Consider the following 16752-nt stretch of genomic DNA (forward strand, 5'->3'; position numbering starts at 1 on the left):
TTATTTTTAAAAATTAAATTATTATATTTATTGAGGGAAGTACAGAGCCAAGGAAAGACACCCACATAGCTAGAGATACAATATGGAGAGCCTGGGAAAACAGTGGAAAGGGAGAAAAGATCCCAGTGAGTTGGCACACACCTTTAATCCCAGCACTTGGGAGGCAGAGGTAGGAGGATCACCATGAGTTGAAGGCCACCCTGAGACTGCATAGTGAAGTCCAGGTCAGCTCAGCCTGGATTAGAGTGAGACCCTACCTCAAAAAAACCAAAAGAGCTGTACCACACACACCATGGGAAGCCGTGACGGCGAAGCCATATGGAAGCGACTCCTAATTGACGGGGACGGTGCTGGAGACGATCGGAGGATTGATCTCCTTCTGAAGAGCTTCATTAAATGGTGCAACTCTGGATCTCAGGAAGAGGGATACAGCCAGTACCAACGTATGCTGAGCACACTGTCTCAGGGAGTTTTTCAATGGGTAAAACTTTGCTTGTATATGACATGAACCTGAGAGAAATGGAGAATTATGAAAAAAAAATTTACAAGGAAATAGAACGTAGCATTGCTGGAGCATGTGAAAAAATTGCTGAGTGCAAGAAGCAAATACTTCAAGCAACACGAATATGAAAAAATCACCAAGAACATGACGCTTTGGCAAAAGTGATCCAGCATCATCCAGATAGGCATGAGACGCTGGAGGAGCTAGAGGCTCTAGGGAAAGAATTAGAGCGGCTTTCTCGTGTTACAGAAAGTGTTGAAGATAAGCTGGAATTGAGAGGAAAGCAGTTTCATGTTCTTCTCAGCACCATCCTTGAACTTCAGCAAACACTGGAAACACGTGACGACAAGCTCTCTGAGGTGGAAGAAGCCCAGGCCGCAGGCATGGACACAGACCTGAAGCCATAGCCAGGCCCGCGGCCCTGCTCCTCCTTCAGAGCCTGAGGCAGCCAGCTGCGTGCTCTTGGGGTATTTAGAAGTTGTTGTACTCTGGAGGTTTTAAGTTTGTCATTGAAATTCTTTGCTTTAGAAAAAAAAAAAAAAAAGAGAGAGAGCCGGGTGTGGTAGCACAGACCTTTAATTGCAGCACTCGGGAAGCAGAGGTAGGAGGATCACAGTGAGTTCAAGGCCACCCTGAGACTATATAGTGAGTTCCAGGTCAGCCTGGGCTAGAGTGAGACCCTACCTCAAAAAAACAAAAAACCAAAATAAATAAATAAGTAATAAAACTGAGAGAGAGAGAGAGCGAGCGAGCGCAAGCAAGCTCCTGACATGTGGAGAGCTGGAGGGGATGCCCAGCTAAATTTTCTTTTTTTCTTAAAAAAATTTTTTTTAAGGCTGGGAGTGATGGTACATGTTTGTGATCCCATCACTTTAGAGGCTGAAGCAGGGCAATTGGGGAGTTTAAGTCAGCCTGAGTTACAAAATGAGATTCTATCTTAAAAAACAAAGTTAAAAAAAATTTAAGAAAAAAATTAATGGCTTATGCCATTATGCATTTAACCAAGTTTGGACTGCACCAAGTCTATAGAGAAACTTTTAAAACTTACACAGAGAAGGGCTGGAGAGATGGCTTAGTGGTTAATGTGCTTGCCTGCAAAGCCAAAGGATCCCAGTTCGATTCTCCAGGACCCACATAAGCCAGATGCATAACAGGGCACATGCATCTGGAGTGTTTGCAGTAGCTGAAGGCCCTGGTGTACCCATTCTCTCTCCCTTTTCATCTCTCTCAAATAAATAAATTAACTATATTAAAACTTACATAGACAATTATGGTAACAGACATGACAAGTTTGAAAAAAATTTTTAAAGCTGTTGCAGGCTTTTTTTTCTTAATATTTTTATTTACTAATTTATTTGTTTGACAGAGAGAGAGAGAGAGAGAGAGAGAGAGAATATGAATGAATATGGGTATCCTGGGGAATTGAACCTGAGTCCTTTGGCAAATGCCTTAACCACTAAGCCATCCCTCCAGCCCACAAGTTTGAACCTTAATCACTCAGTCTGATGGTAATGCAACACAATAGCCACCAGCCACGTGTGTCAAATGAATTTAATTAAAAAAATATTTATCTATTTGAGGGGGGGGAAGAGAATGGGTGCACCAGGGCCTCCAGCCAATATAAGCTAACTTCAGACGCATGCGCCACCTTGTGCATCTGGCTTACCTGGGTCCTGGGGAATTGAACCGAGGTCCTTTGGCTTTGCAGGCAAACGCCTTAACCACTAAGCCATCTCTCCATCCAGAATTTAAAATTTATTTATTTTAGAGAGAGAAAATGTGTCAGTGAATGAGCTAAGGCCTCTTGTCACTGAGGACAAACTCTTGACACTCAGAACATGCACCACTTTGTGTATCTGGCTTTATGTGGTGTACTGGGGAATTGGACCCTGGGCCAACCTGGGTTAGCAGACTCTGTAAGCAAGCACCTTTAATTGCGGAGTCATCTCCCCAGCCCTAAAATTACATAACATTAACATTCATGCTTTCAATGTAAAAGCAGGAGGATGAGGAGGAAGTCTGTGGAAGAAAATGATTACACTTATTAACAGCTGCAGATTCTTGCACAATATTGAGCAGGTCAGTATTTCGTCATGGCTGGGAGATAGGCTCCCAAGACCCTACATTTTTCAGAGTAGCTAATGATGGCCAATAGTTGCTGAGGTGGGGGTGGGCCATGTTCTGTAGTGCTCTGTGGTGTAATCCGTGGCAAGGTGGCCGTACTTCTCACCCATGCTCATGCAAGCAGTCCCAATTTAAGTCAGTGGGTGAAATAAAATTAAAAATCAAAACAACAAAAAACCTAAGACAAGTCGGGTGTGGTGGCACATGTCTTTAGTCCCAGTGCTCAGGAGGCAGAGGTAGGAGGATCGCCATGAGTTCAAGGCCACCCTGAGACTCCATAATGAATTCCAGGTCAGTCTGGGCCAGAATGAGACCCTACCTTGAAAAATTAAAAAAAAAAATAAATAAATAAAAAAAAAGAGGCCAATAGATTTGTTTGTTTGTTTTCCAAGGTAGGGTCTCACTCTAGCCCAGGCTGACCTGGAATTCACTCTGTATTCTCAGGGTGGCCTCGAACTCACGGTGATCCTCCTACCTCTGCCCCCTGAGTGCTGGGATTAAAGGCATGCGCCACCACACCCAGCTCCAATAGATTTTTTTGAAATGTCTTCAAAGCAGCTGCCAGTGAACAGCCACAACCATGGCTCTGTCTTACCTCACGGCCAAGGGCCTCAAGGTTTCTAAGAATGCGAGCAGGCTGAGGACCAACTCTGGCTCTGGCACACGTAGAACTCTCTTGGCTATATCCTGGCACCGGCTCTTGATCCCTGCTTTGGCGCCTCTTGCTCTGAGGTGCAATCCTTCTTTAAGCCCCGAGTCGTTCACTAGCCTATTCATTCTTTAGTCCTTCCAGACCCTATGTGAGTGCGAAGGTGAAGGCTTTATACGCTCATGCTCCACTTCCCAAGTGTGCGTGAGTTTCTTTTAAACCTTTTGCATGGTCCTGCCTTCCATATGTGTTGTATATATGTGCCAGAGGTTACTTTCTAAGTTTTATTTGCACCAAGAGAGAGGGAGAGAGAACGAATATGGGTGCATTAGGGCCTCCAGTCACTGCAAATGAACTTAAGATGCATGCACCACCTTGTGCATTGAGCTTTAGGTGGGTATTGGGGAATCCACCCCTGGGTCATTAGACTTTGCAGGCAAGTGCTTTAACCACTCAGTCATCTCTCCAGTCCAATGCCAGAGGCTTTTCCCCACCTCCCCACTTCCTTTCCAGGTAGGCAGGGTGGGCAGAGGAGAATGCCCTTCTGTCCTGAGTCTTTCTAGCCATCTTATGGATACCATTTTTGGAGTCTGTTTCCCTTGATTCTTTGACAAGAATCTAAAAGTTGGTGTTCACAGGCTGGGGCACTCCTATATCCCTAAATCTTATAACAATAGCACTCATCTAGACAACTTGAGTATGTGAGTGTCATTTCCTCCTCCTTTTTTTTTTTTTTTTTTGTGGTAGGGTCTCACTTTAGCCCAGGCTGACCGGGAATTCACTATGTACTCTCAGGGTGGCCTTGAACTCTCAGTGATCCTCCTACCTCTACCTCTGTGCTGGGATTAAAGGGATGCACCACTATGCCTGGCTTGAGGTGACTTTTCCTTTGAATAAACATATAGCAAAGCTTCAAAAGACAGGAGAATAAGGGGCAGCTGAGAAGTAGTAGGTCAAGGTCAGGAAGGAAGGGTACTATGTTAAGGAGCTGAAATGTTATCCAGAAGCAAAAGTATTGACTTGATCAAGAACTCCACTTAAAGTTTTGTTTGTGTTTGCAGGTGTGTGTGCACATGTGTACACTTACGCACATGACAGGGCCTCTTGCCAATACAAACAAACACCAAACGCTTGTACAACTTTTTGTACCCAGCTGACACAGGTGTTTTGGGAACTGAGTGCTGGCCAGTGGAAACAAGTGCCTTTAACCATTGAATCATCTTTTCAGTCCCTCTTAAATTTTTTAAAAAAGATATTTTTATTGATTTATTTGTAACCAGAGAGAGGTGAAAGAGACAGATAGAGGGAATGGGCATGCTAGAGCCTCCAGCCACTGCAAACAGACTCTGGATGCATGTGCCACCTTGGGCATCTGTCTTACATGGGTCCTGGGGAATCAAACCTGGGTCTTTTGGCTATGCAGGCAAGCATCTTAACTGCTAAGTCATCTCTCCAGCCTCAATTTTTTTAAAATTATTTTTACTTATTCATTTGAAAGAGGGAAAGATGTAGAGCAAGAGCGAGCAAGCGAGTGAGAGAGACTGCCAATAAACTCCAGATGCATGTGTCACCTTGTGCATCTGGCTTATGTGGGTCCTGGAAATAGAACTGAGGTCCTTTAGCTTTTTAGGCAAGCACCTAAACCTCTAAGCCATCTCTCCAGCCCTCATTTTTTTTTTAAAAGAACTGCATTTTGCAAAGATCATCAGGTTAATGTTATGGGTAAAGGCAGGGGATGAGGTTGGAGGTAGGCTGGGAGAATGGAGGTAGAGGGTTCATAAACAGTAGTTCTTTTCTTCTGTTTCCTCAAAAGTTTACTGGAGAACCAAAAACCCTTCCCCTGGGTTCTAGATTCTACAGGTGCAGGCCAAGGATGAGGGTCTATGTCTACCTTAGGAGGCTAATCAAATATCAAAGATTAGACTACATATGATAGGAAGTTCTGGATTCAAATACTGCCTCCATCCCTTAAACTGTTGACTTAGAGTTGACTGTTCACTGCTCACCTTTTAAAAAATATTCATTTTTTAGAGAGAGAGAAAGAGAGAGCGAGGGAGGGAGGGAGGAAGGGAAGGAGAGGAAGAGAGAGAGATGGAGAAAATGAGTGCGCCAGGGCCTCTAGTCACTGCAAACAAACTCCAGACACATGTGCCACCATGTGCATCTGGCTTATGTGGTTTCTGGGGAGTCAAACCTGGGTCCTTACACTTTGCAGGCAAGCGCCTTAACAGCTAAGCCATCTCTTCCGTCTCCCTTTCTCTCTTCTTTGGTTTTTTGAGGTAGGGTTTCACTCTAGCTCAGGCTGACCTGGAATTCAATATGTAGTCTCAGGGTGGCCTCAAACTCATGGTGATCCTCCTACCTCTGCCTCCCCAGCTTTCTTTTCTTTCTTCTCCTTTTGAAGAACAGAATAGTTACATTTGCTTTGTAGGGTTGGTCTGAGGATTAAATTATGTGAAGTGGGGAACAACAGCATTTAGTAGGCAGTTGATTTTGTGCATGTTTAATGCTCAACATTATTACTGCCTAGTAAGATCAATTGTTATGCAGCAAAAGATAACTAAGCTAACACAAAGTAAAAGAATTAACTGGGTGAGTAGGGAGAAAGGACAGGGATTATGATCAGAAAATGAGGTGTTGGGATTTACAATTTCAGCTGAGTTCAGGCTGCAAAATTGATGCAAAGGTCAAATTCATTAGCGATGAGGTTGAGGAGCTGGAAGGACAGTGTATATTGGATAAGCACTGATCATAAATACTGATGCTATTCAGGATCATGGATAGGTGAGTGTACACTAGGTGTCAAAAGTTTCAAAGGCCAGGCGTGGTGGTGCACGCCTTTAATCCCAGCACTGGAGAGGTAGAGGTTGGAGGATCGCCATGAGTTCGAGGCCAGCCTGACACTACATACTGAATTCCAGGTCAGCCTGGGCTACAGACCCTATCTTGAAAAGGCAAAAACAAAACAAAACAAAACAAAAGTTGGGCTGGAGAGATGGCTTAGCAGTTAAGCACTTGCCTATGATGTCTAAGGACCCTGGTTCCAGGCTTGATTCCCCAGGTCCCACGTTAGCCAGATGCACAAGGGGGCGTCTGGAGTTCCTTTGCAGTGGCTGGAAGCCCTGGAGCGCCCATTCTCTCTATCTGCCTCTTCCTCTCTCTCTCTCTGTTGCTCTCAAATAAATAAAAGTAACAACAACAACAACAGTTTAACAACAACAACAACAAAACAAAGTTTCAAAGAATGCCAGGGTAGGGGTTGGTGGGGATAGAGAGCCCCTTAACCAGATGGGGAGAGTGGTAAGATCCGATGAAATAATTAAGGCTGGGTGAACAAGCAAACAACCTCATCTCAAAAGAGCTTAGGTGGGGGCTGGAGAGATGGCTCAGCAGTTAAAGGCCCTTGCTGGCAATGCCTGACAAACCTAGTTCCATTTCCCAGTACCCCACAAAGAGGCACATGTATCTCGAGTTCGTTTGCAGTCGTGCCCATTTTTTCTGTTACTCACTCTCTCTGCTTGCAAATAATCAAACAAATTAAAAAAAATATGTATTTTAAGAGAGCTTCAGAGGAAGTGGCCTCCAGGGTAGAGTCAGGTGTCCTTCTGAATGACATAATACATACCCTGTAAGGATGTGAAGTTTGCGTAGAGGCCACTGCAAGAATATGAATTCTCTGGGCTGGAGAAATGGCTTAGCGGTTAAGGCACATGCCTGCGAAGCCCAAGGACCCAGGTTCGGTTCTCCAGATGCCACATAAGCCAGATGCACATGGCACAGTGGCGCATGCGTCTGGAGTTTGTTTGCAGTGGCTAGAGGCCACTCTCCCTCCCTCTCTCAAGTAAATAAATAAATCTTAAGAAAATTGGCAAAAAAGAATATGAATTCTCTGTAAACATTCACATAAATTTTATTTGTAGGCCCGGGCTGTCTTTAGCTCATTTGAGAAGTTTTACTTAAACAGATGGGGTTAGAGAAGCTCAGGACCTACGGTCAGCGGCGGCCTCTTCCCAGTCCATGGAGCACGCACCCCTCACCACAGGACACGTCATCTCTTTAAGGGACACTTCCTTCCATGCCTAAGCAACAGGGGTACGCCTGGCCAGCACTAGGTCCCACAGTCGGGACTCAGGAGGCGTCCACCGCCACGATCCGGACCCAGGCCCACATGCGCAGGTCCCACGGGGCGGCGACTTTCCCAAGTTCCCCCGGCCCAGTGCCCGCGTGTCCACCTGGACGTCTCGTCCGCGCCCCGTCGCCTGAGGGGCGGGGTCCGGGGGCGGGGACAGGCAGGAGTTCGAACCCAGCCCCTCCTTCGGGGCTCCCATGGCTCCCCGCGTCCCGCGGCCAGATGCTGACGTGTCCTTTCCTTCCCACTACACCTCCCGACACCACTCACTCGGTCTGCCCCGGAAGTCCCGCCCCGTGCCGAGCTTGTCACCGCAAATCAGCTCTTTCAGCGCTTCCTGGAGCGCCCCGCCCGTTTGGGGCCTGAGGGGCGGGGCTTAGCGAGCCAGGTGCCTATTGGCTTGAGGTCCGGCTGATTCTGGACGCTGATTGGTCAGAGGGCGGTGGCGCTCCGGCACGCTTGCGCGGCGAGTAGAACGTGTGGCGGCGGCCGAGATCGCGTCTCCTCTTTTGCTCCTAGTCCCGCCGCTGCTCCAGTGTGCGCCTAGCGCGTCCACCCCGTCCGTCGTCCGTAGCCTGTCGCCCGCCTGCCCCTCGTCGCGGCCACCCTCTCACCAGCTCCGACACCCACACTGACACCTCCAGACCGGCCGGCCGCCCCACTTGCAGCCTTTCCAGCTCCACACATGGCCTCCTCCGCGCAGAGCGGCGGCTCCTCCGGGGGACCCGCGGTCCCCACCGTACAGCGGGGCATCGTCAAGATGGTGAGAGCGGGGCCCTGGACCCGGACCCCTGTGCTGCCTTGGAGAGGGAGTCAAGCATTGACTCCTCTTCCCTTCCCGTCAGCCTCCATGCTCTCCTAGATCGCCCTTCCTTTGCCCCTTCCTCACTTTACAACACACCCTCTCCAGTCTTCAGCAGACAGCCCCACCCGAGTTTCCCCTTGGTCTTTTCCTTCTGGACACCTTGTCATGGGGTCAGTCACAGTGATTTTTTTTTTTCTTGGTTGCAGCTTTCAAAGCCCCTGGATGTTTCCTGGGGGATATTCATTACCGATGCATTAACACAGTTTATGGATACTTCTTCCCATCCCCCTCCTTCAGTCCATTTTGACATATGCCATGCAAGTTCGCAATTTTTCGAGATCCTGACCTCTTCTTCTCAACTGGAACTCTAGGAGTCCTGGGCCATCATAAAGCATTTCTTTTCCACTGACTCTGCTACTCAAAGTTTCTCACTCTCGGATCCTCTTTTCCAGTCTTTCTCCTCTATCTCTGTGTCTAGTTTGTAAGCCTGGACACTCCTGATTTTTGTGTACTTTCAAAGTTTTAGGCACTTGTTAAGGAGACTGAGACAGTTTTAAAGAGGGCAAGTGACTTGCCTAAGGGCACATGGCGGTTTGGATTGGAGCCAGGAAAAAAAAAACAAAAAACCTCAAGTGTTCTGGTTGCTAGTGCAGGGCTCTTCACGGTATGCTATCTGCCCGGTCGTGTATGTCTTCTCTCGTGAATTTTGAACAGTCACCTCTACTGCATGATAATTTTGTAGTATAAATTTGTTTTATCACCCCTACTATGCTTCCCCAACGCCCTGACATTTCTTAGTATGTTACCAGATTTTCCCACTGCAATGATTGTAATCATTTTCATTTCAGACTGTAACTCAGACTTTTCCCTCTAGGATAGCAAGTATCTTTAATGTTTCATTTCACAGTGCTACAGTTTGTTTTTTTTTAAGATAACTATTTTTGTTCCATTTTCTTTCATAGGCTTAAAGTATTCAGCAGCTATGTGTGTAAATTCAAATTGAAGATTTCACTAATTTTTTTGAATTCTTTTCATAGGAAGTCATCTGTTGCAAGCTGAGCCTTTTTAAAAAAACTTCTAATTTTTAAATTTTTATTTATTTATTTGAGAGTGAAAGAGGCAGAGAGATAGACAGAATGGGCGCGCCAGGGCCTCCAGCTACTGCAAATGAACTCCAGATGCATGCGCCCCCCAGTGGGTCCTGGGGAATCAAGCCTCGAACCTGGGTCCTTAGACTTCACAGGCAAGTGCTTAACCGCTAAACCCATCTCTCCAGCTCAACAAGCTGAGACTTTTGGGACACTAAATACTGCCTTTTCTTTTTCATGAGCAGTCAGAATTTATTCGACAGAATTAAAAGGGAATTTCCAAGGTCCACGTGTCCTTCTTTCTTTGAGATAATGGCCTAACTCATGAAAGAATTGTCCTGAGTGGTTCCTCCTTCATTAGCTTTTTCATTTGTATGGTCTTCCCTTTATTATAGGAACAAAACATCACTTAGGTGTTAGTATGGGTTTGTTGGCATGCAGTGGATTTTGAGTTTGTTTTTTTTTTTTTTGCTAAGTTTTGACTTGAAAAATATTTTATTTATTAATTTGAGAGAGAGAATGGGTGCACCAGGGCCTCCAGGCACTGCAAACAAACACCAAATGCATGTGCCCCTTTGTGCATCTGGCTTATGTGGGTCTGGTGAATTGAACTGGGATCATTTGGCTTTGCAGGCAAACCGCTTAACCGCTAAGCCATCTCTCTCTAGCCCTTGACTTTTTCTTTTTTCTTTTTTAAAATTTTATTAGAGAGAGAGAGAGGAAGAGGCAGAGAAAAAGAGAGAATGGACGCGCCCGGGCCTCCAGCCACTGCACACGAACTCCAGAGGCATTGCCCCACCTTATGCATCTGGCTTATGGGTTGGGTCCTAGGGAATTGAACCGGGGTCCTTAGGCTTTGCAGGCAAACGCCTTAACCTCTAAGCCATTTCCCCAGCCCAGCCCTTGACTTTTTCTTTGAAGGCTTCTCTTTTGTGGAACACACGTAGAAAAGAGTTGGAACATATTTTTGCTTCTAGCAATACTGAGGGCTTGCAGAGTGTGTGGAGACTATGAGATGTTTGAGCCAGTGCACATGTTACTACCCCACAGACGTTGAACGTCAAGAGTCACCAGCAGTCATAACTTCAGCCGAGTTTTCTCTCTAGATTTTCTCACTTATGTTACCTGGTAAGCTGATTTCTAATCGGAGGCTTAGAAAGAATAGCGTATCCAAGGATGCGCTACTTTACATTGGCTTTAAGAGATGGAACCAGGGCTTTAACTAAGGCCTGTCTGCTACAAGACAGGCTCTGTCTAGACTTTAAGTAGTTTATTTTTATTTATTTATGAGAGAGAATAGGTGTGCCGGGGACTCTAGCCACTGCAAACAAACTCTAGATGCATGTGCATCTTGCTTCTGTGGGTTCTGGGGAGTTGAACCTGGGTCCTTAGGCTTTGCAGGCCAATGCCTTAACTGCTAAGCAATCTGTCCAGCCGCCTGTCTAAACTTTAAACCATGCTGTCAGGCCTCAGACTCCAGGACTTCAGGGTATTACTTTCTGACATGAGGGTGGAGCCACTGATGTATGGCCACAAATTACAGGAAAGTGAAGCTGCCTGTAATTGAGTTGAGGAAAGATTAGATGGTATTCCTTGTCTTGTCTGGGAGCTGCTGTTGTGGTCAGTGACTTCTTTTGGTGCTATGGTTGCTGTGTGCATGGGCGTGTTGTGTGGAAGGTGCTTGAGTGGAAGTGGCCTTTAAAACTCCAAGATTTGAACACAGACCACACTGCTCACTCTGACCACGGTGCCGAGGGTGGGTACGTGAGTTATAGGCAGCCATGAGGGGAGGATCCAGAGGCAGATGTGTGCCAGGTTTAGAAGCCTTGTCTAGCATGAAATCGACCAGTAGCAAATTGCTCTTTCTTCTACTAAGCAAAGTTGTATTTTCTTGGAGAGAAATTGTTTCCAGTGATGCAGGAACTGCTTTGGAAGGACTCTGAAAAGGTAGATGGAGCTCTGTGACTGAGGAAGGTGAGAAAGAAACAAATGGATGAATAGGAAAGCAGGAAACACCTTTTCTACCTGTTGGGAGAGTTCAGGAATTGGGGCACTAAGGCAAAGGTGTGTTCTTCAGTGGGAGCCGTGGGGTTCCTATGGGCTCAGCCTGGACTGAAGTTCTAAAATGGTTCAGGCTTGAGCTTTGTTGCAGTGAAAAGGGATGGTCCCCCGCCCCTCTTTTTTCTTGACAAACTTGGTGTAGGGCCATAGGAAGTATAAGTTTGTTCTGGTTTCTGCCTCATTCTTCTAACACAAGTGAGTCTTGTGTTACTCTTTTTTTAAACTTGGAGAATAAACTTAACTAGGTTGTGAAGAATCTTTCGCCAGTGTTCAAAAACCGATAGTGATGGCAATGACTGTGTCTACTGTCAAGACTGAGGGTGTGGGACAGAGTTGGTTTTGGAATGTGTTTAAGGAGGAAGTGGGCAGTAAGTTGACAAGCATTTTGGAGCTGTGTTGTTACTGAGACAGTCAGAAAATGAGGGAAAACAACATGGCTTCATATTTTCTGAGTTGGGATGAGACTAGCATATGTGTGGATGGACAAAATACAACTTGGATAAGTAAATAGTCTTTTAAAAACAAGATCTTATTTCCTCAAACCCTTGGATGAGTCTAACTCTGGGTTTCTTTGAGTAGTTTGCTAGACAATCTTTAATTGCAACAGAACATTGCCAGCACAGGTTGTATAGCTGATGTTGGGAGAAGTCTTGGGGTACTTAGTGTGACATTCAGTCATCCCATTCAGCAGTGGCTTAGAGAAGGCTATTTTCTCTGGTTTTACTGATCATATTGATTTTCTGTGTAGGGCAGTGAGCACTCTCTCATGTCTTTTCAGTTTAACTTTCCCTTCAAGTTATGGTGTGTTTGCATGTCCCTTCAAGCAGGAGACATGGTAGCCTTCACAACCACAGAATGAACTGGCCATGTTCTTATATCTTCTGTGCTTCTTACAAGCCACTATACCCTGCTTGTGGCATAGAAGGCCATTGCTCTCCATCTTACCCCACTCTCCTCAGAAAGCGAAAGGAATCCCTCTGTCCATTTTCATGATTTTATATAAAAGCTGTTATTCTGACTGCGTGACTAAGGCAGAGGGATACTTGAAAGGAAGAGGCGAACATAGTTTTCTTCCTCGTGATGCCAAGTTGTTGTAAAGCAAAATATGTAGACTTCCTCTTGAGTAGTGTAGTGGAAATTTCTTCAGGGTATAGCCATAGGGAATACTTGGTATAATTTATTTCCTTATAACTAAATAAATGTTTCTTAGTCCTGAAATATGCGTTTTTTATTTATTTGTTTTGAGGCAGGCTCCTGTTGTGTAGGCACAGGCTGGTGTTAAGCTTGTAATGGAGCTGAGGGTGACCTTGAACGCCTGCCTGATCCTCCTGCATCCACTGCCTAAGTGCTGAGTGAGTTATAGGGGCGCACCGTCATGCCACACTTTTTCTTTTTTCTTTTCTGATTTTTCAAGGTAAGGTTTTGCTCCAGTCCAGGCTGACCTGGAATGTACTATGTAGTCTCGGGGTGTCCTCCAACTCATGGTGATCCTCCTACCTCTGTCTTCCAAGTGCTGGGATTTAAAGGCATGTCCACCATACCAGGCTTTTGACTTGTTCTTTTTTATATGCAAGTGTCTTAGCAGGAAAAATCAAAAACATACTCCTTTCCTAAGCTACTTAAAATACCCTTGTTCTACCATTTAAGGGAATAAGGTATCTGAATGACAATATTTTAGAAGGGCCTGCGCAGGGAAGTAGAATAAGATGGAAGACTTTCTGTAGTCTTAAAATTCTCCATTTCCTAAGCAGTTAGGCATGGTAGCTTTTAATCTACTAAGGAGCCATATAGAGGAACACTAAGTTATTGTACTATATCTTGAAGGCTTTCTGTGAAAAGAAAGCACTCATTGGGCTCTAGTTATGCTGCCATGTAACTAATGAAATAGAAACAATCTAATTCCTTTTTTTTTTTTTCCTGAAGTAGGGCCTCACTCTAGCCCAGGCTGACTCAGAATTCACTCTGTCTCAGGCTGGCTTCAAACTCACAGTGATCCCTCTACCTCGACCTCCAGAGTGCTAGGATTAAAGACGTGCATCACCATGCCTGGATGTTTTTAACACTTTTTAATGGAGAATTTTAGTACATGAAGGTACTGTAATTTGATTGTACTCCCTTCTCATTACCCTCTTTTGTCTCCCCTCCCCACCTGCATTCCACTGAGCACCCTTCTCTTTCCAAGGTAGTCCTTCTGTTTCGATGTCGCCATCTTTGTCCTCCTTCAGAACTGTTCAGGTCACGTGGGGTAATGGCAACCACCGTGAGGTCATGAATGTAGTGGTCAGTTCATGTCTGGAGGACAGTGGTGGGCTTTTTTTTTGGAGGTAGGGTTTTACTGTACCCCAGGCTGACCTGGAATTCACTATGTAGTCTCAGGGTGGCCTTGAATTTCTGTCTCCCAAGTGCTAGGATTAAAGGCATGTGCCGCCATGCCCTGCTCTTTTTCTTTTTAATTATTTATTTGCAAGCAGAGAGAGAAACAGACAGACAGACATAGAATGGGTGTGTCAGGGTCTCTAGCTGCTGCAAACAAACTCCAGACTCATGCACGACTGTGCATTTGTCTGTATGTGAGTACTAGGGAATCGAACTCAGGTCGTTAGGTTTTGCAGGAAAGTGCTTTAGCTGCCAAACCCTCTGACAGGACTGTTTTTAAAATTACTTATTTATTATGTGTGTGTATGTATGGGTGCCCCCAGGTTTCTTGCTACTGCAAACAAGCACCAGATGTTTGTATCACCTTTTGGGTCCAGCTTTATGTGGGAGGCTGGGGAATTGAACCGAGGCTGGCACCTTTAACCCTATAACTGCTGAGCTATCCTCCATCCCCACAGTTTTCTTTCTTTCTTTTTTCCTTCTGAGGTAGGGTTTTGCTCTAGCCGAGGCTGACCTATGTAGTCTCAGAGTGGCCTCGAACTCATGGCCATCCTCCTACCTCTGCCTCCCTAGTGCTAGGATTAAGGGTGTGTGCCACCACGCCTGGCTTTCAGTTTTCTTTCTTTTTACTTTTTTTTTGAGGGAGGGTCTCACTCTAGCCCAGGCTGACCTGGAACTCACCATGTAGTCTCAGTGTGGCCTTGAAGTCATGGTGATCCTCCTACCTCTGCCTCCTGAGTGCTGAATTAAAGGCGTGCGCCACCACGCCTGGCTCTCCATTTTCTTTTTTGAGACAGGGTCTCGCTATGAAGGACTGCATGCCCTGGAACAGGATATGTAAAGCAGGGTGGCCTTGGGATTATGCTGGTCCTTCTGCCTCTCTGCCTCTCAGGTGTTGGGATTATAGGTGTGCACCACCACACCTGGCACCTTGTGTGGGTGCTTGGGATCCGAACTCAGGTCCTCATGCTTGAGTACAGCACTTTCCCTACCAAGTCGGCTCCTCGGCCTTGTTTCCTTTTCTCACTCAACAGATATTTAGCACTCATCTGCTGCCTGCTAGGCTCTGTTTAGGCCTTGGGAGAAACAGAAACAGAAATAGAAATAGAAAAGTAGATGAGGTTCCTGTCTTTTTGGTTCATAGGGAAATTAGGAAAGTCCAAGAAGAGATCACAATACCTATAAGAGAGTGATTTCACATGGGGGGCTAGGACCAGGGTGGTTTGAGTGGGGAGGCGCTGGTTCTTTTAAAGAGTGTTTAGGAAAGAATTCTCGGATGGCATCTGCCCTGATCTGATGAACATCAAAGATCCAATCACAAGGGAAGTGCTCCCAGCAGAGGGAACAAGTGCATAGTCCCTGGGGTTCCCATTGATGACTGTTCTTCAGGGGTTTTATAGTAGCTTTTCAGTGTCTTCAAGTTCAGTTTCTCACATAAATGGTATGGGTTTTAACCCAAGTTATTATGTAATATATGTATTTAAGGGTGATAAAAGGAAGAGAAGCAGCAGAGGTGGTCATTGTTCTGGTATCCTGGTGAGATGAATAGTTGACATTCAGTCCACTGAATTGAGTGTAAAGAATGGGAGGTTGATACAAAATATACTTGTTCTTAGTCATGTGTTTGCTTCTTATAAGACAATGACATTGGTTTTCTTACCTCTTATGAACTAGTCCTCTGTAGAGTATGGGCTTGCTTATGCGTGTGTGCACATGCTCGTATGTCTGCATGGTGCACGTGTGTATGTGTGAAGGCTAGAGGACAGTCCTGGTGTCTTTCCTCAGGAACGCCAGCCATCGTGGTTTTTTTTTTTTTTTTTTTCGAGGTAGGGTCTTACTCTAGCTCAGGTTCACCTGGAATTCAGTATGGAGTCTCAGGCTGGCCTCGAACTCATGGCGATCCTCCTACCTCTGCCTCCCAAGTGCTGGGATTAAAGGCGTGAGCCACCATGCCCGGCTTTTTTTGGTCCATCTTTTTTTTAATTAAAAAATTATTTTATTTTTATTTTTTATTGTTTTTGAGGTAGGGTCTTGCTCTAGCCCAGGTTGACCTGAAATTCACTATGTAGTCTCAGGGTGGCCTCAGACTCATGGTAATTCTCCTACTTCTGCCTCCCGAGTATTGAGATTAAAGGTGTGCATCAATATGCTGGGCTAAAATATTTTTATTTATTTGCAAGCAGAGACATATAGACAGAGAGAATGAGCATGCCAGGGCCTCCAGATGCATATGCCACTGTGCATCTGGCTTTATGTGGGTATTGGGGAATTTAACTCGGGTCATTAGACTTTGCAGACAAGCACCTTAGCTACTGAGCCATCTCTCCAACCCATCCATTGTTTTCTGAGACATAATCTCATTGGTCTGGAGTTCATTAATTAGCTTAGGCTAGCTGGCTAGAGAGTCCCACGGATGCTCCTGTCTGTGCCTCCCCAGCCTATGCCACCCAACCAGTGTTTATGTGAGTACTAGGAATTGACCCCAGTCTCGTGTAGTTTTTCCTTTTATTGCTGGTGATAGATGCGCACACACTTTCTGTTGCTATCCTGTCTCTTGGAGACTGGCATATGCCTTTTGTTTTTACAGCAGAAACTAATGTGGAATCACAAGTTGTGACCATTATTTGTAGATGGAGTGTTATGGGATTTTACTCACTTTCAATAAGATTCAGTATAATAAACTAATGTGTTTTTCTCAGTTCTAGTGATTAAGAAAAATAATGAACAGTAATTTTGGTTGGCTTTTTAAAATTAGAAAGCTAAATAACTTACAGGAAAAATTATTGAAAAAAAATATTTTGTTTGGTTTTTTTTTTTGAGGTAGGGTTTCACCCTAGCCCAGGCTGACCTGGAATTCACTATGTAGTCTCAGGGTGGCCTTGAACTCATGTTGATCCTCATACCTCTGCCTCCTGAGTGCTAGAAATTTTTTTTTTTAAGGTTCTAGAGTAGTGATTTCCTGGTGCTGTAGGTTTCTTTTTAAAAATATTTTATTTATTTGCAAGCAGAGAGAGAATG

General features: G+C 45.2%; 1 protein-coding gene and 1 pseudogene across 1 annotated transcript in view; both read left to right on the plus strand.

Annotated features, from left to right (window-relative positions):
* The first annotated feature begins 292 nt into the window (after positions 1 to 292).
* Positions 293 to 909, plus strand: LOC101596222 (annotated as a pseudogene).
* A 6965-nt stretch (positions 910 to 7874) lies between these two features.
* Positions 7875 to 16752, plus strand: part of Snd1 (staphylococcal nuclease and tudor domain containing 1) — a 485819-nt gene continuing 476941 nt past the window's right edge. The window contains exon 1 of the mRNA XM_004658615.2: positions 7875 to 8167. Coding sequence (XP_004658672.1) covers positions 8090 to 8167 — 78 coding nt within the window. The 5' untranslated portion in view covers positions 7875 to 8089. The remainder of the gene's footprint in view (positions 8168 to 16752) is intronic.

This window comes from Jaculus jaculus, chromosome 10, assembly GCF_020740685.1.
Source record: "Jaculus jaculus isolate mJacJac1 chromosome 10, mJacJac1.mat.Y.cur, whole genome shotgun sequence".
In the NCBI taxonomy this organism is placed as follows: Eukaryota; Metazoa; Chordata; class Mammalia; order Rodentia; family Dipodidae; genus Jaculus; species Jaculus jaculus.